This window comes from Choloepus didactylus, chromosome 3, assembly GCF_015220235.1.
Source record: "Choloepus didactylus isolate mChoDid1 chromosome 3, mChoDid1.pri, whole genome shotgun sequence".
Classification (NCBI taxonomy): Eukaryota; Metazoa; Chordata; class Mammalia; order Pilosa; family Megalonychidae; genus Choloepus; species Choloepus didactylus.
This window is the reverse complement of record NC_051309.1, coordinates 193,900,103-193,925,029: the sequence shown is the minus strand read 5'-3', so window position 1 is coordinate 193,925,029 and position 24,927 is coordinate 193,900,103. Positions and strand designations below refer to the sequence as shown.

General features: G+C 33.8%; 1 protein-coding gene across 1 annotated transcript in view; it reads right to left on the bottom strand.

Moving 5' to 3' along the window:
* The window catches only part of LOC119530605 (eukaryotic translation initiation factor 2 subunit 1-like), a 190,234-nt gene extending 165,789 nt beyond the window's left edge, over positions 1 to 24,445 (bottom strand). The window contains exon 1 of the mRNA XM_037831522.1: positions 24,391 to 24,445. Within this exon, the coding sequence (XP_037687450.1) occupies positions 24,391 to 24,445 (55 nt within the window). The remainder of the gene's footprint in view (positions 1 to 24,390) is intronic.
* Between the last annotated feature and the right edge of the window lie 482 nt (positions 24,446 to 24,927).

Sequence of the window (24,927 nt, the reverse complement as noted above, 5' to 3'; positions counted from 1 at the left end):
TACCTGCAAAGTTGGCTTAAAGAGGCCACATCTGAGCAATGAAAGAGGTTCTTTCCCTCCTTTTTTTAACCAAGTGAAGCTAAGGTGCTCTACCTCTTTTTAATTTGAATTTTTGCAAGATGAAATCATTTTGTTCTATGGCAGATACTAATTGTGATCATTGTAGATTTATTTTTGCTTCAAAACCAAAACTAATTAGGGAATGATGTTTTGTTATATGTTTTGTTATTTCTATTTTATATAATTATGTCTAAACATTAATCACGTTCTTATCAAAGAATGGTACCAGAGTGGTGGTTTTTTTTTTGGAAGTTTAGTTTAACTAATTCCCTATTTTGTAATTAGGTGGTTTCTTTTAATGTCCTATTATTGCATGAAAAATCTATACATCAATCTATACTATTTATTTATACAATACACATTTGGATATTTATATAGGTATTAATATAGTCTTATTCTTACTAATTATAGCAAATATATTTTATTTCTTTTTCTCATTTGATCTATGAAAGTTCTCAAGTGCTGTGTTAAAGTTTGCATCTAAATTTATGCTTCTGTCAATTTATCCTTGCATTTCTCAATTATAATTTTATGCTAAATTATTCAATTTTGTGCAGTATGATTATAACGTCATTTGAAGTTGTAATTTATCATGATAAAATGTTGATCTTTTTATGCTTTTCACATTAGACTGTACTCTGGTATTGAAATGTCTATTCTTTTTGATTGATGTTTGCCCTCTGTACTACATAATTCTTATATCCTAACCATGTATTAGAATCAACTGGGAGTTTACAAAAAAAAAAAAAAAAAAAAATTGGAAGCCTAACCCACCCCAGGCCATGGCCAATTAAATTAGTATCTCTGGGAAACTGCCCAGGAATTACTTGTTTTCTTTTTAAGCTTCATAGATGAATCTAATATTTAGTCTTGTGAGAACTACTGTCTGAATACATGGTTACTCTTCTTCTTGTGGGATATTTTGCTTTAGTTGTGTTTATTGTAAGTAGAACATAATTGTTTTCAGTACATATTGTAAGGTATTTTATATTCTTCTGGAGCAGTAATGTTATTAAGTTTGAATTCACTAATAGTATCTCAGTTTAAAAATTATTGTTTTATGATTTCTTGCCTTTTTAAAAAGTAACTTTTCTGTCTATTCTTTCATATTTTTAAGAGAGAAAAGCAGCTGTTCTAAAAGTTTGCATGCATAATAACCTGGTGTTCTTGTTAGTCATTTGACTGGGTCCTAATGTTAGAAATTCTGTTTCAGTAGATCTGAGAGGGGTGCTGGACCTGCATCTTACCAAACAACTGCAGTGATTCTGATGTAGATGGTCTGCAGATCTAAACTTACAAACCTTGGTGGAAGGGATATCTCCTCCCACCTCATTTGATCAGAAATCAGAACTTCTAACATTTAGTTCTGCAATAGAGGTCCCAATGGAAAGGAATTACTGGCCAGAAAGCTGCTCTTTCTACCTTGGGCTTTTCTCAGTTTCATCTCATTCACCACCACCACTGAAATAACCATCACCTAAATGTGGAGACTGCTCTGTTCAACACTCTATAGACAGTTGTTTCCGCTTTGAAAAAGATCAAAATGTTTGGAACAATCAACATAATTTTATAAATGTTAAAAAAAAAGAATAATGAGGAAATGCACAGAAACAGCATAAAGCCATAAGGGCAGCTGTTTTCACTGGTGGGATGTGTTTCTCAATCTGTGCTTTGAAATTTGTTCCCTCTGACCCTGGCACACATTAGCTCTGGATATTCCATCTTGTATGCATTTAGGCCATGTCCTCTCCCAGACTTTCAAGAGTCTTTCACCTTGGAGTAAGATTTCTAACACAGTGACCTTCACAGTGTGTAAGTAAGAAAATGTGTTACTAGATGAGGAGTGGATGGCCCCAGAGTAAATCCTCTGCCAGCAGCGCTTCCTTTCAACATCTTACTGCTTTTAATCAGACTTTCCTGTTTATATTGACACCCTTCTAGAAATACGTGTTTGGCAATTTTAATCAAAATTGTATCTCATTGAAATAGAAGTGTTCCAATTTTAACTTTTTATTCTGAGATACTTATGCTAGTATATTTTAAATAAGAAGTGAGTTTTTTAAAAATTTAAAAATCCTTTTAAAATAATAATAATTAGAATGGCTTTGGAGATTAAAGGAACTGTTGATACTACTTGCTAATTTTCCAAAGAAAATTTGATTAAATTAAGCCATGATGAAAGTGAGTGCCAGAGGGATATTGATTTTTGTCTGCTAATTATGCTCAGTACAAGGACAGAGAGTACAAGAACGTTTCTTTTTATTTTTTATTTTTTAATTATTTTTATTTTTTAAAAATTCTATACATACAATAGGATATATAATGCTTTATAGATGTTGCTGAATGATATTTATAACTGTCAAAAATGCAACTTCCATATCAGAGAATGGAAAAAGTTAATCATAACTGACATTGAAATTAATCTGTTTTAATTCTTCATTTTTTAGGGATCAGTTTTACTATTGTATATTGAAAGGTTTCTTTTATACCTTTCTTTCAAGAAATAGGTTAAAAGTTGCAGTGCTCTTGTTTGGAATATGAAATAATATTTTCAAAACATTAAAATAAAATGTCTGAAAAGTCAGAGAAGCCAATAAATAAATTCCTTCATTTTTTATGCCAAATTACATTTTCCTATAGTAATACAGGAATATTTTTTCCAAGTAAACAGGAATAATTTAGAGAGCATTAACATATTTTGCAGGGCTGGTATCTTCTATGTTCTACAAAACATCTTTATTGTGTTGAATGTCAGAACTGGCATAATGATCAAATGTGCAATGACATTGGGGCATGAAGTAAAGAAAATATGTTGCATTGAATGAGTCAGGGGAGGTGGGCTAAGTCTAACAATATTACATTTAACAGGAACAAAATCAAATTAATCTTCCTATTTCAAAAGAAAATGAAAAACCAACCTCAGGAGAGTCAGAATAAAAAGACACTATATAGAAATCAGGAAGAAACATAATATAAATGGATATTAAGTTTAAACTTAGGAAAAAATTAATTAATCGATAATGCTACCAAAAATTTCATTTTCAGTTTAGACTGTAGAAACAAGAATAGATTCTAGTCAGGAATAAGACAATGATACTCAGGGTGTAATGGAGAGAAATATGTAGCAGAATTAGGGTGGCTGACTGAATTCTGGTCCTCTGGGGTAATATCTAATGGGGGTGTTAGGAGAAGACACTCCACTTGCAGCAAGTTTATCATGTGAACCCTTATTTTTCCTGTGCCCTATGCACCCTGGTCAGCCTATTGACAAGCAGGTGCCATATACCAATCAATGTCCCTGAACATAAATTTCCCTCAATGATGGCCAGGGAAGTGGTTGCCATTTCTTCTTGTTTACTCAGAGATTAGTAGAAAAATCAACAAGACATTGCTTCACTTCTCTCATTTAGAAAAAAAAATTTGTAAAAAGTGCTTTTGCCAAAATAGTCCAGATTAAACAATTCCCTCTTTGCCTAATGCTTGCGGATTGTTCAGTTGCCATCATCCTAATAACAGCAGCAGTTAGAGGAAAAGGTGGGGTGATTACAATTGGCACAGTCTTCTGTCCATTCGTTTATTTTGGAGTCTGTCACTTTTTATATTATTTCACCAAGAGATCTGAATGCTTTGTCCACTGTTTTCTGCTAAAGTATGACTGTTACTCCATTCATTATTCAATGTCAAATTTTGAGATCTTGACTTTCAGGATTCTTAGAGTAGCAACAATAAAAATGACATAATTCATCTCAATTTGCATCTGTGTCATTTATGTAAAAAATCTGTAGTTCTTGCCGTCAACTCTAATCCATCTGTAATTTGGTCATTCCACACACTTGTCTGTCTCCTTTTTTCTGCTCCCTTTTCCTAATAAAAATCGACTGAGATTTAAATTCCTATAGGCATAGCAAGACTTAACTCTCTTGGTGCCTTTATGAACAGTGGCAAAACTAACCCCCCCCAGCTATCATCCACACACTTACTTTCCCACCCAATAGGTAGACCCATTGTTGTGCACACCTTCAGCAGTCCTCCAAATGATGGCACATTCAGCTCCACTTCACCCTCATGTGTATCATGCATAGCAGCCACTGAGTCAGGTACTGAAACTTGGCCCTGCCATGAACATAGCCAACAAAATTTGAAATTTTGCATCACAGTTGTTTCATGGAATACCAACTGGTTGGTGAGAACACCGAGCTAACAGTACTGGGCTTATTAACAAAATGCACACACCAACAGTATGATCCATAGAACTCTGCCATTTTTCAGTCAGGATCTAAACTGCAGCATTCAGCTACCTCCATCTGAGGCTGCCTGCCCCCAGAGGATAGACTCATCCAGGATGGCATAGGGGCAGCCTCTGTTCATGGCTGAGCTATGAGTCCACCCCTTGGGCCTAGCACAGTCCCCCATCTCCTATTCCAAACTCTGGTTTTCCCCTTTCCTTTCTTCTGAAGGCATCTAGTTTTGTTTCTTTTGCTTCTCTTGAGAAAAGACTGACTGACTCCCTTACTGCTTTCAGCTTTTTGCTCCATATTGGCTTCCCAGTGAGATCTGCCTTAAGCACTGCATATCAATGACAGTCCATTCGCCCCTCTTTACCCCATTTTTCTGTATATTTTTTAAACCACATTCATTACCTAATGTATAATTTACTTATTTATTTTGCTTATTATTTGTCTTCCCCCTACTGGAATATCAGATCTGAATGGGCAGATGTTGTTGTCTGTTTTGTTTACTGCCAATTTCCCATCAGCCAGAAAAGAGCCAGGCACTTAGTAGAATTCCACAATTAGTTTGTCAATTATCAAATTCAAAGTCAAAGTTCCACAGAGCTTATCACTGAAACAACTTCTGTGTCATATCTCCTTTGTTCTCTACGCCAAAATAAACCACGAGGTTGTTCTTGTCAACCAGCAAACTATAGTAAATATTCTATGACAGAACTGAAATAGGTTGTAAGGTTGGCAAGAAGGATGACTCATACTAAAGCTTGTAGCACTTTTATTTATTATTGAATATAGGAGAGACATGAAAAAGATTTAAGGGTTGGATGCAGCTACTAAATGCATCCCAGCATTCCACATGAGCAGTCACAAGAAGGGCTGGCTAGAGGTGCTGCTGCTTTTTATACCAGGCTATCTCCACATCCAGAGTAACCTACTACTAAACTTTGTTATGACAGGGTTGCATACCTCTATCTATGTGTTTCTGTATTATTAGACCTAAAACAGAGCAGACAATGGCTTACTAAAATAACCTAAAGGAAACTATTGGATAACCACATATTCTGTGTGTTTACTGTAATATAAAATGGAGCAAATAGAGATTCATGGAATGTGAATGTAAATTTGATAGTGCTAGATAACATAATGGCAAGTTTTTTAACTTTTTTCAAAAATAATGGAATTATAAAGAGCTTATTTTATTATTTAAAAATAATCATATAAAAATCAGTGGAGTATGGCAAGGCATTATTTTTGCATTTTTTCCAGAATGATCTCTAACTAATCAGAAAACTATCAATTTAAATGTTTACTTCTAGATATACACAAACATAAATACAAGATGAAGATGTTAATTATTTTAAAAAGTTGTTTTTAAATGTTAAAATCCCAGAATTTGAATGGAAAAGATGTCCGTGAGATGAAAGGGGCACAGTTTTGAACCCTAGGTTGATGTTTCACTTGAAGCCTTTAATGATTTGTTAGAAGAGTGAGATCAAGAGTCCAAGCAGGAATCAATTTAGTGTTTTCATTGCCTCAAAGAGCCAAAATGTTAGAATTCATGGCTACAAAAAAAGTAAAGAATGGAGAAGTTAAAATTCTGTAGGAAGAAGAATCACAGAAAGATGAACCTGATATTTGGTGCCATGTTTCCTCTTTGAGGCATCGACTGATTTCTACACTAAGCCTGCCAAGAGATCAGCCAGCTGGATAGTGGCCTTCAGTGAAGAGACAGGAAACCAAGCAACTTCAAGGGAACTAGGAGACAGAGACAGAATTCAGTGCCTGCTAAATAGAGATAAATATGTGTGCTAGTTTGGAGATATTATGTCGTGCCAGAAGCCATATTCTTTAATGCATTCTTGAGGGTGGCAAATGTATTAGTGTTGATTAGTTTGGGATCCTTTGAGTGTTTCCATGGAGATGTGACTCAATCAACTGTGGGTGAAAAGTTTGATTAAGTTATTTCCGTGGTGATATAGACCACTCTCATTTGGGGTAGGTCTTGATTTAATCACTGGAATCCTATGAAAGAGCTCACAAACACAAAGACCTCAGAGCAGCTGAGAGGGACAGTTTGGAGAGCAGCCAAGAGAGACATTTTGGAGATGGTCATTGAAGGCAGACTTTTGCTGACACTTTGTTCCAGGGAAACTAAGAGAAGGCAAAAAGCCCCAAGAGCAACATTTTGAAGAATGCACAGTAGCTGAGAGAGGAGCTGAAACATAATTCAGGATGAGCAGATGCCATCCATGTGCCTTCCCAGCTAACAGAGGTTTTCCACACACCATTGGCCTTCCTTCGTTGAAGGTATACTTGTGTTGATGTCTTAATTTGGACATTTTCATGACCTTCAGACTGTAGCTTTGTAACCAAAAAACCCCCTTTATAGAAGCCAATCCATTTCTGGTATTTTGCATAATGGCAGCATTAGCAAACCGGAACAATAGGTTTTGGGTTAAGACCCCAAAATGACTCCATCCTCTATGGAAGGAAAAACCAGAATAGAACAGGTTTCAGGAAGATTGAAACAAATTGAACACAATAAAATTGCCTGGATAAAGTAATGTTTACTTTGTCAAACTGACTGCCAAAAGAACCAGTGTCAGGAAGACAAAACTTTGTGCAGAGACTCTCTGCAATATTATTACTTAATTCCCAGCATTAAACAAAATTACTAAGCATGCTGGGGGATGACAACAAATAATGGAAAACTAAATGGGAAAAACAACAACAATAAAAAAATACCAGAAATGAAACTAAGAATGTAAGTATATTGGGGTTTCTAGATATGGATATCAAAATACCTAAATAACTTTTTCAAAACTATAGATGACAAGATTGAGAAATTCTACCAAAATTGAAATATCATATAGAAACATAATAAAATAGATTTTTATAAAACATAAACTGCACAATATACCAGAAGAATCTGATGGAAACACATTAAAGGCAAAATAATCTAGCATTAAGATCTGCAGGTTTGGGGGGAATAGATAAAAAGTGATGAACATTAGATAATGTTTAGTACACACAAAAATGGTGCACAGAAAAGAATTGCACGTAAAGTATGTAACATGCAAACAAGAGGAGAAAAGTGAAAATCAAACAATTTTTTTAAAAGTTACCTTAAAAAAGTCATCTAAGGATGAAAAGGGAAGAGGTGCCAAATAGTTCCTATAATAAATTTTTAGACGTAATTTCAAATAACAGTAATCATAATAATGTAAATGGACTAAATTATCTAGGTAAGTTATAAAATATATCTAAAACATGCTGTTTGCATGAGAAACATGAAAAGATGGTCTAGGCAATTTTTAATTAAAAAGATATGGATAGTTTTATTCATGGCAGCCATTGTAAATGGGAAGGCAAAAATCATTAGATGGGCTAACATTTCACTGTATAATTCAAGGTATTTTACTTACCAGGATGATAAACAATTTTAAACATGTATAAATCATAAAACCAGTAATATGATTGGAACTTAAAACAAGAATAGAAACTGGCCTGGTGCTTGCACTCTTAAGGAGCCTTTTCTGGTCTTTCTCTGCCAATGAACTGTTCTCTATTGGAGGAGGAGCCCACTGGACCAGGAGATTGTGTCCAAACAGAGTTCATGGCCACATATAATGCTGTTCTTACAAGGATAGATGGCTTTTTTGCCAGTTCAACCTCTGAAGGGTACACCATGATGAAGGTGGGAACTGGAGTCTGAATGAAGCTGTGGTGTCTACAGGGGTCAATAGGAGACTCACTAGGGATGTGGAGCTAATGATGAAAAGAGGACAGAGATCAGCTGGAGGATACAATATGGCCCTCCCCACACTGACTCTTTCCTGCAAGAAACTTCAAGGAGTCCAATAATCATAAATATGTGTCTGGCCTTCCAGGTCATTTTTAAGAATGTAGTATCTGTCAAGACGGAAGGATTAAAACACATACAGTATAACAGTTTATTAGTTAAATTTATAAATTTTTACCATTTAAATATGGTATATGGCTACTTTGCTCAGGATCTGCAAATATCAGCAACAGTCCTGAGAAGAATATACTGACAAGTTTTGCAATGCAAAAGTTCAATATATGGAGAAATTAACAAAAAGTGTGAAATTTAACAACCTTCTCTGAGTAATTGATTAATTGAGTAAATATAAAAATCACTGAGTAAAACACATTGAAGAAAAAAATTAGCTGGCATGTTCTTAGGGACAAATTATAGAATTCTGCACCAAACACTAGTGGAATATGCACAGGGAGTATAATTTAAAAAAAAAAAATATGATTAAGCCTTAACATCAATTTATATTCAACTTACCACATTGCAATTCAGCTTTAAATCAGTAAAATCAAATATTGACCCCTAAAATATTTTTAAAATTTAGAACATTATAAAATCATATATATTATTCAAGAAAGTATAATTGTATTTAGAAAACATTTACAATGAAAACCAACATAAATACATGTAGAAAGTTTGGATTGAAGCTAAAGTGCTAATTGAACACACACACACACACCCATACATACAAACATGCTATAGTGCATGTATATGTATATATTGCTTTGAATATATGTATGTATGTAGTTGTATATATTAAATACTTATTTTGAAAATAGGAATGGCTAAAACTTAATAAGCTAAGTTTCATTTTAAGAAGTTATGAAAAGAAGAGCAGAATAAACCCTAAGCAACTAGAAGAAAGAAGAAATTAAACAGATAAATACAAATGTAGTCTTTTGAAAAACTAAAAATATTGTTTTTTTAGTAAAGAAGTAAGAAATTATAAATAAAATATGGGGTGAATAAATATATTATGTTGCATTTTGATGATTGAATATACACTGAAAAGTGTGTTATCTGCAGCTGCAAGCTTCATTATGGATGAGTATAAAATATATCTTATTTAACAGGAAATGCAAATTACAGAAAAATAGGGGGTATTTACATAAACAGAAATTTTGCTTTTTGAACTTTATAAACTTAAACAATATTGTTATTTTTGGAAAAGGCAAAATAATGTGTATTTTTAAGCAACATGTAGATAGGATAAAGCTATAAAATAAAGCAAGGGAATAAATCACAAAATTCAGGATCACAGTTACACAGGAAAGCAGAGAAAACAATGTGATCAAGACACACATAGGGTCTCTAAGCTTCATTTAGTATTCTATTTCTTATTTGTTAGAGTGTACACAAGGGTTCCCTTTATAGTTACTCTTTAAAGTGTGTACATATTTTGTAACATCTTTAGTATGTGTGATATATTTCACAATACAATTTAAATGGAGAAAAACAAATTTGAAAATAAGTATGTGTATTTCAAAAACACAGAGAAAAGAAAACTAACAGTAACTCAGGAAAATAATTGAGTTCCTTCATGTTTTTCAGAGGAAATAATCTGGATTGAGCACAAAACAGTGAAATTCTAGTATTTAAAATGCAGTATAACTTTTGTGTAAACAAAAATGTAGTACTGTTGCAGTGCTCTTTTTGTTCTTTGGAGTTTTTAAAATGTAGGATCAAAACTGGGTGTCCTCTATGTACATTTTCTTAGGTTCTAAAAAAATATGTAGGTGCTTAATTTGTTTGACATGCTCTGGAGTGTTGCTTATAAAATACTTTGCCAAGTTTTTTATCATACCAGTATCTGTGCCAGTAATGTTTATACCAGCTGCACTGGACTAATTACTTGGTTTCTTCAAAGGCCTATTTTTGAAATAATCATGGCCTTTAAACACATAATAGATACCATGCTTGGGATAGACAAGACTTCTGTCTAAATCACTTTAAAAAAAAAAAGTTGGCAAATCATTTGCTTTTACCATTTCACTAATTCTAGTCCACTGTCACTCAGACCACAGAAAACTTGCCCTTATGATTTTGAGAATGAATATTATTTTTGGATATGCACATCCCTAAGTTTATTGAAGGCATGATTTGGCTAAGTACAGAATATTGCCCTGCTATATGGTAATTAAAATATTGTATAATCTCTCTGTTAATTGTCTTTGGAAAAGAAATCATAACCCTTCTAAAAGTAAATAAGTAACTGAGATGGATTAGTTTATTTTATCCTACCAATTATAATTGTTTTTTCTTAGTTTCTTAGTTTGCGTGGAATAAATTTGAGAAGCAAAGCAGAATGGAATGCTGCTAGAGTGGGCAATTGCCTCCCCGCCCCAACACACACACACACACACACACACACGACAGTGATCACAGCACTAAACAACTGGGCAATTGTGGAAACGTAATGGCTTCATGACATCTAAAGTCTTAATGTTTCAAAACAGCAAAAGAGTTTTTGAATATGAGAATAACAGCATCATATGGATAAACTAACAGGCATTGTTTGGGTTTTATTCCTCTTGGGCAATTTAATGTGATTTACATACTATTTCAGTGAAGAATGTATTTTAAAATATATTACACCACATGACTAATTATATGCAATATTTTGAAACTTTGCCACTCAAAAGTTATCCAAAGTTTTTAAGCATGATGTAATATGAAATCATACAAATCATTTCAACCATGATCAGATGAAGCAACAGAATCTGACGGTCAAGTCATCATTCAATAATTTCTTTTCTACACTGTAGTAATATTCATTTTGATTGATAATTAAATTTTTTGTCATTCAAGGAAAAAAACAATTCTCATTTTTAGTTTTGAACTTTGGAGAAAAGGTCAAGAATTTTGTCCTGCATTTTGCTCCATAACTAATGTGTGATTTTATTATTTTTTAACACCAATCACAAAGTTGAGCCATTTAAACAAGGAAAGCGACCCCACAGAATTCTATTAGTGGAAATTCTATTGACACATGTTTTATTTACTGGTAAGGTGACATAATTCATGCAATGATTTGGACATATAGTCATTCTATTCTAATATTTACTTATACAAATGGGTAAACTTTCACCAATAAAGTTAAAGTTGAAGTAGCTGGTAAAGAAAAACTGATAAAGTAATAATGTAATTAAATTCTTGTTTTATGAAAAAAGCAGTTTTGCAAAACCGAAGATACACAAAATTGTGGTCAAATTTGATGACAGCCTACATAGGAGAAAAATGTCAGAAAGACTGGATTCTGATTCTCCCACTCTTACCTCCAATCTTCAGTTCCTTCACTTCCATAATGATAATTTGATGAATTAGTTGTTTTCTAATACCCCTTATAGCTATTTTTTTAATTTAAATTTTTAAAATACAAAAAAATGACTTTATCATTCATTAAACTATACTTTCCCCTTTATTCAAATCTCACTTCAAAGATGTATATTTCTATGTCATTCCTACCTGTGACTGATAAATTACAAAACTCATGGATTCTCTTTCCCTAAAAGGTAGAAGTGTTTACTAATACTTGAATGTACTTATTAATGGGAGAATTTGTAGCAAATCTTCTTTTTTCCAGTATGGTAACAATTTCTTGATACAATTTTTATATGATTTTTAGATAAAAATCACCCAAGGATTTCTCAATATATTATGTATTCAATTTCTAGACACAATTAAAAGGGAAAACATAGATGATGGAAGAATGGGCTGTAATTGATAATATGTTTAAAATCCAAGATATATAATGTGCTTTATAAACATTTTAAAAATGTTTTATACTTCTCACTTCTCTTCTTTTCTTCTGCTATTTCAGTTATTGAGATAAAATTTAGATTGTAGCCCAAACCGTCTATTCAGTAGCTTTCATTTATCATTTTAATAAACCATGAGGCCCAATACTTCTCCTAGCAATGAAACTAAGGCACCACATTTATTATTTTATGGTTTTCTAAATGTCGTGTTCCATAGACTTTTGTATATTTTCTATATTTCCGTTGGATTACTTTTCAGTTTATTAATGGGATTCATGAATAAAACAATTTACATCACTTTCTGGCTGTGTTATATTGTCAGTTGTGTGAAAACATTTTTACAAAAGATATTTTATTATAAAGTGCATGTAAAATTTCTTATGAACTATATTGACACAAGTCTTCATATCTCTTTAGCAGTTACAAATTTTAGGGCAAGGACAGACAAATGTTTTCTGTAAAGGGCCAGACAGTAAATATTTTTGGCATTGCAAGGACAATCTGTTTCTGTCATAACTACTCAACTCTGCCATTGTAGCACAAAAGTAGCCACAGACAATATGTAAAAAAATGAGCATGATGGTATTCCATAAAACTTGGACACCAAAATTTGTATTTCATATAGATATTGCATTTTATAAGACGTTATTCTTCTTTTGATTTTTTTCAACCATTAAAATAATGAAAAATGTGTGTTTAGTTTCCTGGCTGTTCCAAGCTGTAATGGTTTGGCTTCAACAATGGGAATTTATTTGCTGACAGTTAGAGTCTGAGAAAATGTCCAAATCATGGCATCATCAAGGCTATGCTTTCTTCCTAAAGACTAGCGGCTGGTGATCCTTGGCTCCTCTGCCACATGACAAGGCACAAGATTGCATTTGCTGGTTTCTCCCTTCTCTTCCAGGTTTCATGGATTTCAGCTTCTTGCTTCCATGGCGTGTGCTCTCTCTCGCTCGCTCTCTCTCTGAATATATATATAATCTTTTCATTCAACTTATAAAGGACTCTAGTTAGAGGATTAAGACTCACCCTGAATGAGAAGGATCACACCCTAACTGAAGTAACCTCAGCAAGTGAGCCTACTTGATGGGTTCACACCCACAGGAATGGATTAAAGAGTATGTTTTTCTGGGGTACATACAGCTTCAAACCACCACAACATTTTTAGCTGTGGACTGCACAAACGTAGGTGGCAGACCAGATGTGGCCTCTGGATTGTAGTTTGTTCACCCTGATTTAATGTAATACAGAATCTGATGAGAAAAAAATTTACCCAAATGCCCTTAGAGAAAATTAAAGACTACTTTACAGTGAATGTAAATTTATGTGTTTACAACACAGCAATGGGCTCATCATTGAATGGACTATCCCTACTTCAAACATGCCACTACTTAAAACACTACAAAAATACTTCAAGAAACAATGTGTTCTCTAGTTTTACCCATAGTCTCTAATTTTCTGATTTATATAAAGGAAATGAGTGCACTTTGGGAAAATGTGTTTTTCACTCTCCTGGCCTGTAGCTCTCCTGATTACATATGTGTGTGTATGTGTGTTTCAATATTAGTTAATTAGATTTTAAGTTTAGATATGGTTGGAGGTGTGACACAATGGGAAACTGAGGCCATAATGCATGAGAAAAGACAGTTTTTTGCTCACAGGTCCCAGAAAGAGAGGGGTGCTATGAACAGTCCATGGGAAGCACAGTTAGCTTGGGTGGCTCAATGAGTGCATGGGGAGCATACAAGCAGAGGGAGTGGGACCCAGGAGTGGAGGTTAGAAGATCTCCTGCAGGAGCCAAGGATGGGTTAGTTTAAAGCAAATGCACATGAAAAGGGAAAGGGATTGGAGGTCCAAGGGCACTGAGGATGGCTAGCTTATCATGTGCAGGCAGCTGTGGGTTCTGTGGAGTTGTGTCTATGGTGGGGATGGCCCATGGGTGGAAACCTGTTTATTATTTAGGCCAAATGTCAGTGTTGAGGCAAGTAGCTTAGCCAAAGTAAGATGGATGCCAAGGCAGCACACACCATTTTTTTTTTTTTTATTAAATTCAGTTTTATTGAAATACACCCACACACCATACAATTATCCATGGTATACAATCCACTATCCACAGGATGATAACATAGTTATGCGTTCATCACCACAATCTATCTCTGAACATCTTCCTTACATCAGAAAGAACCAGAACAAGAATAAAAAATAAAAGTGAAAAAAGAACACCCAAATCATCCCCCCATCCCACCCCATTTGTCCTTTAGTTTTTATCCCCATTCCTCCACTTTTCCATACACTAGATAAAGGGGGTGTGAACCACAAGGTCTTCACAATCACACTGTCACCCCTTGTAATCTACATTATTATATAATTGTCTTCAGGAGTCCAGACTGCTGGGTTGGAGTTTGATAATTTCAGGTATTTACTTCTAGCTATTCCAATACATTAAAGCCTAAGAGGTGTTATCTATATAGTGCATAAGAATGTCCACCAGAGTGACCTCTCGACTCCATTTGGAATCTCTTAGCCACTGAAACTATTTCGTCTCATTTTGCATCCCCTTTTTGGTCAAGAAGATACTCTCAGTCCCACGATGCCGGGTCCACATTCATCCCCAGGAGTCATATTCTGCATTGCCAGGGAGATTTACAACCCTGGGAGTCGGGTCCCACGTAGAGGGGAGGGCAGCGAGTTCACCTGTCGAGATGTCTCAGTTAGAGAGAGAGACAGCCACATCTGAGCAACAAAGAGGTACTCAGGGGGAGACTCTTAGGCACCATTACATGCAAGTTTAGACTCTCCTTTGTGGTAATGAGCTTCAAAAAGGCAAGTCCCATGCTCGAGGGCTCAGCACATCAAACCGCCAGTCCCAATGTTTGTGACAACATCAACACCAGTCCAGGTGAGGCTGTCCAACACATCCACACCTTCCCCCAGATCCTCAGGGCTGGGGAGGGGGAGGCTGTAAATATATTTTGTATTAACTGCCCAAATTACTCTGGGATGTGTCACTATTTCACTCCAGCCTATACTAACCTAATTTATCTCACTTCCTATTCAAAGTTCCATGCAATTAGCACACACCAATTTTTGATAGTTAAGATAATGCATCTGCTTTCCTGTATATACACATGTATTGAACTTGGGTTTAATTTTTTATGGTGAGGCTCAATTTTTTTTAAATTGCACATTTAACATCTTAAGTGCTAAATATCACCAGAAAGATTACTGAAGTCATTGGTTTTGCTGAAATATATTCTTCAAAATATCATAGTAATACTGTTTAGATGTCAATAATTGTACTTGTGTGAAAATAAATATGGTTTATAAAAAAACAATTTCTATCAATATATGCCCTAATATTTTTCTTGGCTTATTAAAAATAGTAAATGAATTTGTAATCATTTAATACCGCTAACTTTGTGGTATTCTATCTAAAAATTGCCAGGCTCCATTATGTGGGGCAATAATTCTCTGTGGTATTTCTTTGCATCTTGTATCATCTTTTGTTCCAAGCTCTTTCCAAGAATGATTGTGTAAGAAATAACCTTGGAAGAAAGAAATTCTGTCTCTTTCTGTGACAACAGATTTGTTTCCTGACCTGGATAATAACATAATCTCTCCCTCCAGGGCAAAGGTTGGACAGTTCTGTTAGCAGCTTCCATTAAAAAAAAAAAAGAAAATTCCTGAACTTGAGTTTCCTCAGCTGTGACACAAAACCGCTGTGAGTGTAGCATCCATTGATCCACTGGGCCACCTGCCCAATGTCTCCATGGGAATTTTAGGCCTACAGAAACCAATGTGAACCTGAAGCTCATGCTGCCTTCTGTGCCAGGGGTAATAAAGTTCTTTACCTCTGACTTAAGTCTTGTTTATTCTGTCAGACTCTTTGAAACTGTGACAAATGAAGGTTTTAGTTTTAAAGTAGGATAGAATCTCAGACCCATCACACTCTTTAAGATATACCTTTTAACCTAATCCAGATTTAGATGACCTTTTCCTTGAAATCCAACTCTGGCTCAAATTATTTGTCAAATAATGAATCCTAGCATACTCTAGAGTTTCTTATTCGTGACTATTTCAATAAGGATATTATTCACTAATTTTCTAATTAAAATTCTATATTTTATTTCACTCAATTCTAAACATCTTAAACATTTTATACATAATTATTTCTAGAAAAAATAACCCCATTAAAACTGGTAATAGCTTTTAGGATATTTCCTGAGAAAGTCATGGTTGTTAATGAAACTGTGTGTTTATTACAGAAATGAAGTGTTGCAGGCTTGATTTAGTCTCTTCTCTGAATCGTGACTATCAATGTATAAGCAATGATTGAGGTATCTATATAAATCCTGTTTTATGCCATGAGACTTTGTGTTTTTGTTTGACTTATTTGTGGGTGAACAAATTGCTTACTCTGGAAAGTTACTAAAAACCAGTTACATATCAATACAGAGTACTTTTAAAAAAAAATCTCATGTAAAATTTCAGTGTTTCCCTTAAATTTTAGCTAATTTTATATTATACTTTTCCTCATTTATTTTATTTCTATTTATTAATTTCATTAAATGTATCCTTTTTTCAGTGTTTCTGAGCTGATCATTACTAATCGAATATGGGTGGGTTTTAAGTAGAAATACTTATAAAAATTTAGCTTTGAAGTCTTTTTGCAACCATACAGACTAGTAGTTATTTTCGAGGAGAAAAGAGAGGGCATCACTGGGTTGATGACACTGGGGCTGTTAGTGTATTGGTATTGTCTGATTTAGTGACCTGAGAGTGGATCATATATAGTATGATACTTAAATTTAAAAAATACATAAAAATAGAAAACCTATACAATAGGTTTATTTATGAGAGAAATAAATGATAAATTTCCTACTTGCATTTCACTCACAGGTATTTCCTTAAAAATAAGAAAAAAAAATTCCAACATTATTACACATTTGTAACATTACAAATTTAGTTGCTGTTAGTTGCAACAAATTAAGTATAAATAAATGGTGAATTAGCACAATGGCTTAATGATCACTAATTCTGTTTCATTTCCAGTAGTAGTTGCTAACATAATCTATTTTAATTTATATTAATTATTCACATTAATTAAATAAGGTCTGTCTTGTTCAATTATTTCAATAGCTTGTTTTCTATTATTACTGACCTGTCCCCCATGCTGATAAATTGGCCATTTTGTCTTGACTAGAGAGCTTCTTGTACTCAGTTAAATATCCTATTTTGCATTCATTTTATTTTCTTTAAAGGAATAAACCTTTAAAAGACCATAAGTCATTTAATGATTTTACTATTTCTTCCAGGAAATGTAATTTGTCATTTTTTTAATTATAAAGGTTGTAGGTTTACAGAAAAATTATGTAAAAAATACAGTGTCCCTATATAACCCTCCCTATTATTAACACTTTGAATTAGTGTGGTACCTTCTTTACAACTGATGAAAGAATATTATTATTGAACTATTTACTATAGTCCATAGTTTCCATTAGGGTGCATTTTTCCCATATTCCACCCTATTATTTACACCTGGTATTAGTGTGGAACATTCATGATAATTCATGAAAGAACATTTGTATAATTATACTATTAACTGTAGTCCATTTACAACAGGGTTCACTGTGTTGTACAGTCCTAAATTTTATCATCTAATGGTTATTCTACCAACATACATATGAGATAAAATTTCCTAATTTAACCAGTCACATATACAATTCAGTGCTGTTAATTCTACTCACAATTTTGTGCTTCCATCACCATCATCCTTTTCCAAAAACTTATAATCAATCCAAATAGAAATTCAATACAAATTAAGCATTGATTCCTCATTCCCTACCTCTAACCCCACCCCTGGTATTCCATGATATGGATTCTAACTCTATGAGTCTGTTTCTTCAAATTAGTTCATATTAATAAGATAACACAATATTTGTCCTTTTTTGCCTGGCTTATTTCCCTCTGCATGATACCTTCAAGGTTCAACCATGTTGTTGCATCAACCAGAAACTCAGTCGTTTAACACTGAATAATATCCCATTTTATGTGTATTCCATATTTTGTTTATACATTCAAAAGTTGATGGGCACTTGGGTTGCTTCCATCTCTTGGCGGTTGTGAATAACGCCACTATGAACATCAGTGTGCAGTTATCTGTTCGAGTCCCTGCTTTCAATTCTTTTGAGTATATACCTAGTAGAGGAATTGCCAGGTCATATGGTAATTCTATACTTAGCTTTCTAAGAAACTGTTAGACTGTCTTCCACAGTGGCTGCATCATTTTGCATTCCCCCCGCAATGAATGAGTGTTCTTATTTCTCCACATCCATTCCAACACTTGGGAGTTCCATTTTTTTTTTTTTTAAGTAGCCATTCTAGTGTGTGTGAAATGGTATCTCATTGTGGTTTTGATTTGCATTTCCCTGGTAGCTAGTGATGTTGAGCATCTTATCATGTGTGTTTTAGTCATTTGTACATCCTCTTTGGAGAAATGTCCATTCAAGTCTTTTGTCCATTTTTTAACTATGTTTTGTCTCTTTGTTGTTGAGTTGCAAGGTTTCTTTATATATTCTGAATATTAAACCCTGATTGGATATGTGATTTTCAACTATTTTCTCCCATTGAGTAGGTTGTCTTTTCAATTTCATGATAATGTCCTTTGAGACGTGAAAGTTTTTAATTTTGATGATGTCCCATTTATCTATTTGTTTCTTTTGTTGCTTGTGCTTTAGGTGTAAAGTTTAAGAAACCAATGCCTAACACAAGATCCTGAAGATGCTTCTCTACATTTTCTTATAGGTGTCTTATAGTCCTGGTTCTTATATTTAAGTCTTTGGTATGTTTCAAGTTAGTTTTTTATATGTTGTTAGACAAGTCTCCTCCTTCATATTTTTGTATATGGACATCCAGTTCTCGAAGCACCATTTGTTGAAGAGACTATTCTTTCACAATTCATTGGACTTGTCAGACTTGTCAAAAAGCAATTGGCCATAGATATGAGGTTCTATTTCTTAACTCTCAATTTGATTCCATTATAAATATTTAATTTATCCTCTTACCAGTAACATATCATATGTGATGAATCACTTTTCTCTTGCTGCTTTCATAATTCTCTCTTTATCTTTGGCATTTGTCATTCTGATTATCATGTGTCTCAGAATATGTCTATCAGGATTTATACTCCGTTTAGAATATGTTCATATTGCTAAAGAGACTGGAACAGAACTTCAATTTTAGAAACCTTATCTAATAAGAATCATTCAGTAAGGCTTTGAGAGACAAGTCTTGCTCATCTTCTGCTCCTCACCATCTTGTATTGTGTTGTCTTTCTGGAATTTTAACGTCAAAACCACCATGTGATAGCCCACTGACATCCCCACACACTATTCTCAAATGAGTAAATCAGATTTGGTTAAATATATTGTTCAGAGGAGTGCAAAATTTTCTTCTGACTGTATGTGTTATCAAAAGACAGACAAGAATTTTAAAAATAATAGTCAAGGCTTAGGAGATAATTCGGAGACATGTGGTTGTATGTGTGTCCTTAATGCCCTGGGGTTAAAAGTCCTTGGGGTCAACTTTGCTTGGCAATTCAGAATATAACAAGTTTTTAGATGATATTATATTAATTTGTCATATATTGCATAACAAACCAAACTTGATTTGGGAGAGCTCACCATAATCAACCAAATCGATATTTATGTACATAAATGTGTAAATATTCTACAAACTCTTATAAATAAAGATTAAAAACAGCCTAATTTCCTGTTACATCAGGTTTTATCCCTAAATCAGTATAGTACTAAGAAACTTGGATTTTGGAGAGTTTTGGATCTCAGCATTGTGAATAAGGGGTTTTAGTTATGAACAGTTTTGCTGCTGGTGGTAGAAAATGAAATATTCGTACTAGTATGCTATTTCAAATTTCTTCTGTCACATGTTTCATTGTAGTTAGTTTTCTCCAAATCTTCATAAGGAATACTCTACCTGTATAACTTTCTAAAGTTATAGTTTTGATGAGTGCAGGATGAGCCACAAAATGAATTAAGATCTGCATCACATTCACCTCTTTCCCACACCCACAAAATGAATGGTGTGTAGACAGGAGAGAAATATGCAACTCATTGAGCAAATTGGGAGTGAAGTTGAGAGGAAATCTCTCATATTTACTAGATCTTTATGAATCTTGTCACAGAGGAGAAAATTAATATTAAAGACACAGTTGTACCAGAGATGTTTTATAGAAGTGGTAGCATAATGACTGATGCTTAGGAGTAAGCTGAATCTCAAGGAATAAGAAAAGAGCTGACATATAGTTATACCAGTCCATATGGAAAGTCTCCTTAAATTACCAAATTCAGGGACTCTTCATTTTTAGTTCATAAAGAGAACCACTAATTAGAGCACATGTGATCTACAAGTGAATTGCTTAAGTTCTCATTCTTCCTTTCTTGTGGCAAATGTTAAATGGAAAGCTTCATTTAGAGATAATTGTGAAAGCATTTAATTGCAAATAAAAAGGTAGCCACCTGTTCTTTTTATTCTCAATTATCATTTTATTCATTTCTTCACTTACTCAAAACATTGATTTCTTAAGTTATCATAGGTGTATATAAAATGGCATCCAATTTAACTCACTATTGATTCTTCAGTATATATATATGTATATATATATTGAATGTATATATATATGTAAACTTGTTCCTGGTGCAGAGTAGATGCTCAATAAATATTTATTAAATGACTATGTAATTTAAATACATCAATAATTTATTAAATAATTTATTAAAATATTTAGGCAACTTGATTCTTTACTTCAGTATTCATATATAAATGTAAGCAACAGATTATTCTTTCATGGTCTGTGAAAATCATATATATTTGTAATAAAATTTGGGGGAATATATATGTGTGTGTGTATATATATATATATATATATATATATATATATATACACACACACATATGTATATCCCTTTTTTTCATGTAATTTAACAAACTACATTTTGGCATTTGTTTATCCTTTCCATTAAATTGATTTGCAGGCAACCAGATAACTCTTTTTTTATCTTCTTAAAATAGAATTTCATCTGTACTAACAGACCAGGAAAAAATTCTAACAGTTAAACTAGTAATAAAATTGGCCATTTTCTTATCAAATTAACCTTTACTATTTCCAAAGTTTAAAACTTTTAGGAAATGGAAAATATAAATCAGCATATTGAACACTCCAAAGCATTTAAATTTATCCAAAGCAAGTTCAAAACAATGGTTTATTTTGAATTTAAATTATGTTACTTTCATTGTTTTCCTTCTATTACCTTTGCCAGCTTCCTAATATTCCAATTGTTTAATAGTTTTTTCCCATAATCCTTAAAACATTGTGCAATTATTGATTAGTCTGCATCTTTAATTATCATTTATAAAGAAACATCTTCACTACATTTGTATATTATATTCTGTTCCAGATTCTTGTGTTTTCCTATTATTCCACCAACAACCATTCCATAAGTAATATTCAACACATCATACCGAAATGGCTTGTGCTTAGCTTCAAGCTTATATACTCAGTCATGGGACATTTATGATTTAACAGGTTTTGCAAAAACATATTGTGTAAATTCTTAAGGAATTATTAGTATTTCAGATTGATACAAATACCAAAAAATACCTACCACGTTAGCCAGAATTAGTACCCTAAAATTCATGACATCTACAAAAATGTGCTTTCTAAAGATATTTCCATTTCAGTGTGACTTCATTTATTCTCAATCTTCAGCATGCTTTAATGTTAAAATTTGAAGAATCTTGGAACCCTATTAAATATTTAAGGTTTTTATGTTTTTATTTTAATGAAGGATGATCTTTTTTTCTTGAATTAAATATAGTCACATGAATAAAAGTGCTATTTGGTAATTGTGAGAGTGTGGATGTATTATGTCCCCCAAACACCATGTTCTTTGATGCAATCTTGTGGGAGCAGACGACTTAGTGTTCATTAGTTTGGAACCTATTGACTGTTTCCATGGAGATGTGACTCAATCAACTGTGGGAATGACGTTTGATTGGATTATTTCCATGGATGTGTTACTCCACCCATTTAGGGTGGGTCTGAATTAAATTACTGGAGCCATATAAAAGAGCTGACAAACAGAAGGAACTCAGAACAGCTGTGAATGACATTTTGGAGAGAAGCTGCAGCTTGGAAAATTATTTTGGAGATGACCATTGAAAGCAGACTTTTGCTGATGCTTTGGAGATACTATCCCAGAGTTTGCCCCAAGAAGCTAAGCCTAGAGACCTTTTGGAGATCACCAATTTGAAACGCAACCTTGGAACAAGCAGATGCCAGCCATGTGCCTTCTGAGCTAACAGAGGTTTTCTGGACACCATCAGCCATCCTTCACTGAAGGTACCCTATTTTTCATGCCTTACCTTGGACAATTTATGTCCTTACACTGTAATTTTGAACCCAAATAAAGCTCCTTGTTAACAGCCAATCCATTTCTGTGTTTTGCATTCCAGCAGCATCAGCAAATCAGAACAGTAATTATTCAAGTTGCGGGTTTTTTTTTGTTTTTTTGGTTTTTTTTTTGGCCTTAATATTTGCCACCTTTCTACATCACTGCATCATTTTAAAAATAGGTTACCATATTCCTTTAATTCACTTAAACTAAAATGTAGATTTCAAGAATTTTCATTTAACATTCTGTGGGTAGGTTATCAATCATAATTTCTGTATTAAAAAGTCAAACACTACTCTAAACCATTTTAGCCAAGGTAGCTGATATTTCTGTTCATAGGCTTACTTTCTATCTGAGACCATGATTCTAGAAAACAGAGCCTGAGACAGAGCTGTATATTATGGTTTTATTAGACAATGTAATTTCAGGGCAATAAGAGTGAAGGAAAAAGGGGTCTGGGGTAGAAAAGAAGAAAAGCAAATGTAATGTAAGATGATGTGCTACTGAGTTGTCCACAGATCTTAAGAACAGTCAGATTCCTTGCTCCTGCTGTATAATTTCCAGACAGACTTGAGGAATTGCTAGCCTCAGAATAGCCTGTTGGGGGAAGGAAGGATGTGAAATTGATCTTCCCATATTCTATGTCTTATTTGTCAAGGCTCACCCCAGGAGACAACTGTTCAACATTCTTTGTTGTGTAACCACCTCACAATGCTGCTCCTGGGGAAGCAAGTTTCCATAGATGGTTGTGTGGTACTTCTTCTGAACCCAAAAGTGATGGGAGAAGTCATGGATTTCATAAGTAAGCGATTCTTTTTTACTTATAAAATGCTACATAATAATGTTTATAGCATAATGGTGGAAACAAACAAGTGACCATCTCCAGGTGAATAAATTTAAAAAGTGTGGCATATACATACAATGAATGAAACAGTATTCTGCCATTAAAAGGATTTAAGTTCTCATACATGCTTGTTTTAGTATGCCAGAGCTGCTATGAAAAATACTACAGAAGAAGCTGGATTACACAACAGGAATTTATTGGCTCATGGTTTTGGGAGCTGGAAGTCCAAAATCAAGGTGTTGGCAAGATCATGCTTTCTCTAAAGTGGGTAGCATCCTGGTGGTGGCAACACTATCACACGGCAATCTCTCACTGTCTTGGCTTCACCTACTTCTGGCTTCTGATTTCTTCTGGTTGGCTGCGTATGAATTTCCTCCACCATAAGGACTTACATCATATGAATCAAGCCTTACCCTGATGAATTTGGCCTCATCTGAATAGAACCTTTGAATATCCCTTTCACAAATGAGCCCACACCAAGCAGACCAGGGGTTAGAACTTGGATATGTCTTTGCAGGGACAAGACTCAATCCCCAGCAGTGTTTTAAGATGGATATTCATTGAAAACAACATGCTATGTGAAATGTCAGACATAATGGACAAATACTATATGATTCCATTTATATAACATACTTTGAATTTGTAAATTCATAGAAACAGAAAACAGAGGCTACCAGGAACTGATGGGAGAGAAAATGGGAAGTTAATGCACAACAGTTAAAAAAGATTGTTTTAAAATATACATATATTTTAATTTTTGACACTGTATTTGCAAGAAATGAGCTCAAATAATATTTTGAAGAAATATTTGGCAGTACCAGAAGTTTTCTATTTTTTGAAACCCTGCAACTTCTTATATATTACAATTCTGTTCTTTTTCCTTCTCATTGCTAAAATATTTCCTTCTCAAATAAAAAAGCTACAAATAACCTATGTTTATTATCCTACATACGGAGATATTATATATTCACTTTGTGGGGTTTACACACGTAAATGTGACTATAGGAAAATAACATAAGAGAGTGAGCCTATGCATGACAAATATTTGGCTACTGGACTTTCAAATCCCATGTAGAGTCTCTGGGCTGCTGTAGGTTGGACAGTGCACAAGGACGAAAAGCCTTGCACCCTAGCATGTGGCTGCATCAATCCGAAAAAAGAACACTCTTGTCCAGTTTGCACAGTTGCATACCTTTGACATCAATGCTTTCAGATCCAGTTACAGGAATTGTAAGAGCTAGCGGCATCCCTAAGGAAGAATACAAGCAGAATTACAAATGAGGCTAAGTACACTAGCTCTCAATCATGTTAACCAAATATTACAATTTTCCTTTTATTTTGTGCAACGTAGAAAACAATCTCCTGAAAACCATCTGGATTCTTTTGTAGTATTGTATATTATCTCCTATAATGTACTCAACAGAAATACTAATAAAAAATCCTTTATCAACACTTCAGTCCATGTAAAATGAATAAACAAGGGAAATCAAGAAAAGTTTCATTATTTTTCTTTACGTATTTTACTCATAAATGTTGGACATTAGATGCCAGAGTTTGTTTTTAAAAAAAACTATTACAGGTGGAATCCACCAATCTAATTACAAAGCATGTCTTCCCATCCATTTCAGGTCTCTGAAATAGATTTAGCCTAGAGAAAGAGACAAAATGCACATTTCTGCTTAAGGTAACATTTCAGTGTAAACAAGTCTTAGTTCATTTGTAAATGGTC